At 49.9% G+C, this 465-nt stretch overlaps 1 protein-coding gene across 1 annotated transcript in view; it reads left to right on the top strand.

The window, feature by feature from the left end:
• LRFN5 (leucine rich repeat and fibronectin type III domain containing 5) overlaps window positions 1-465 on the top strand; it is a 9,380-nt gene that overhangs the window by 2,600 nt on the left and 6,315 nt on the right. The window contains exon 3 of the mRNA XM_010012144.1: window positions 6-68. Coding sequence (XP_010010446.1) covers window positions 6-68 — 63 coding nt within the window. The remainder of the gene's footprint in view (window positions 1-5; window positions 69-465) is intronic.

The raw sequence follows: 465 nt of genomic DNA, 5'->3' as shown, positions 1-465 counted from the left end.
GTTAGTTAGCCTGCCCCCCGACTCTGTCAAAGGGGCCCCCACGTACAAAAGAGCACAATCAAAGCCAAGTAAGTTCCTCACTTTGCCAGCTGACGCATCCCGAGCCAAGCGCAGGCTCTCCCTGGGCGGCGAGCTGATGGAGTCCCGCTGCCCCGGCAGCGCCTGGGGCGCAGGCGGACTGCGGTCCAAAAGGAGCATGTCCATGAACGGGATGCTAGTCCAGTCGGACAGCTCTGATGTGGATAGTGGAAAAGCAACTTTCTCCAGTTCTGAGTGGATATTGGAAAGCACTGTGTGACCTGCTTTTTTTTTTTCTTTATTTTTCTTTTTTTATTTTAATTTTTATTTTATTGAAAAAATGCCAAACATTGTGTGAATCTCCCTCTCCCGGGGAATTGGATTTGGAAGTCCACTGCTGTCTCACTGATTAATGGCTTGTTCATGCGGGGTTCTGTATAAGCCACC

This window comes from Nestor notabilis, unplaced genomic scaffold (genome assembly GCF_000696875.1).
Source record: "Nestor notabilis isolate BGI_N333 unplaced genomic scaffold, ASM69687v1 scaffold15953, whole genome shotgun sequence".
NCBI classification, from domain to species: domain Eukaryota; kingdom Metazoa; phylum Chordata; class Aves; order Psittaciformes; family Psittacidae; genus Nestor; species Nestor notabilis.
This window is presented reverse-complemented; position numbering and strand designations above follow the sequence as displayed.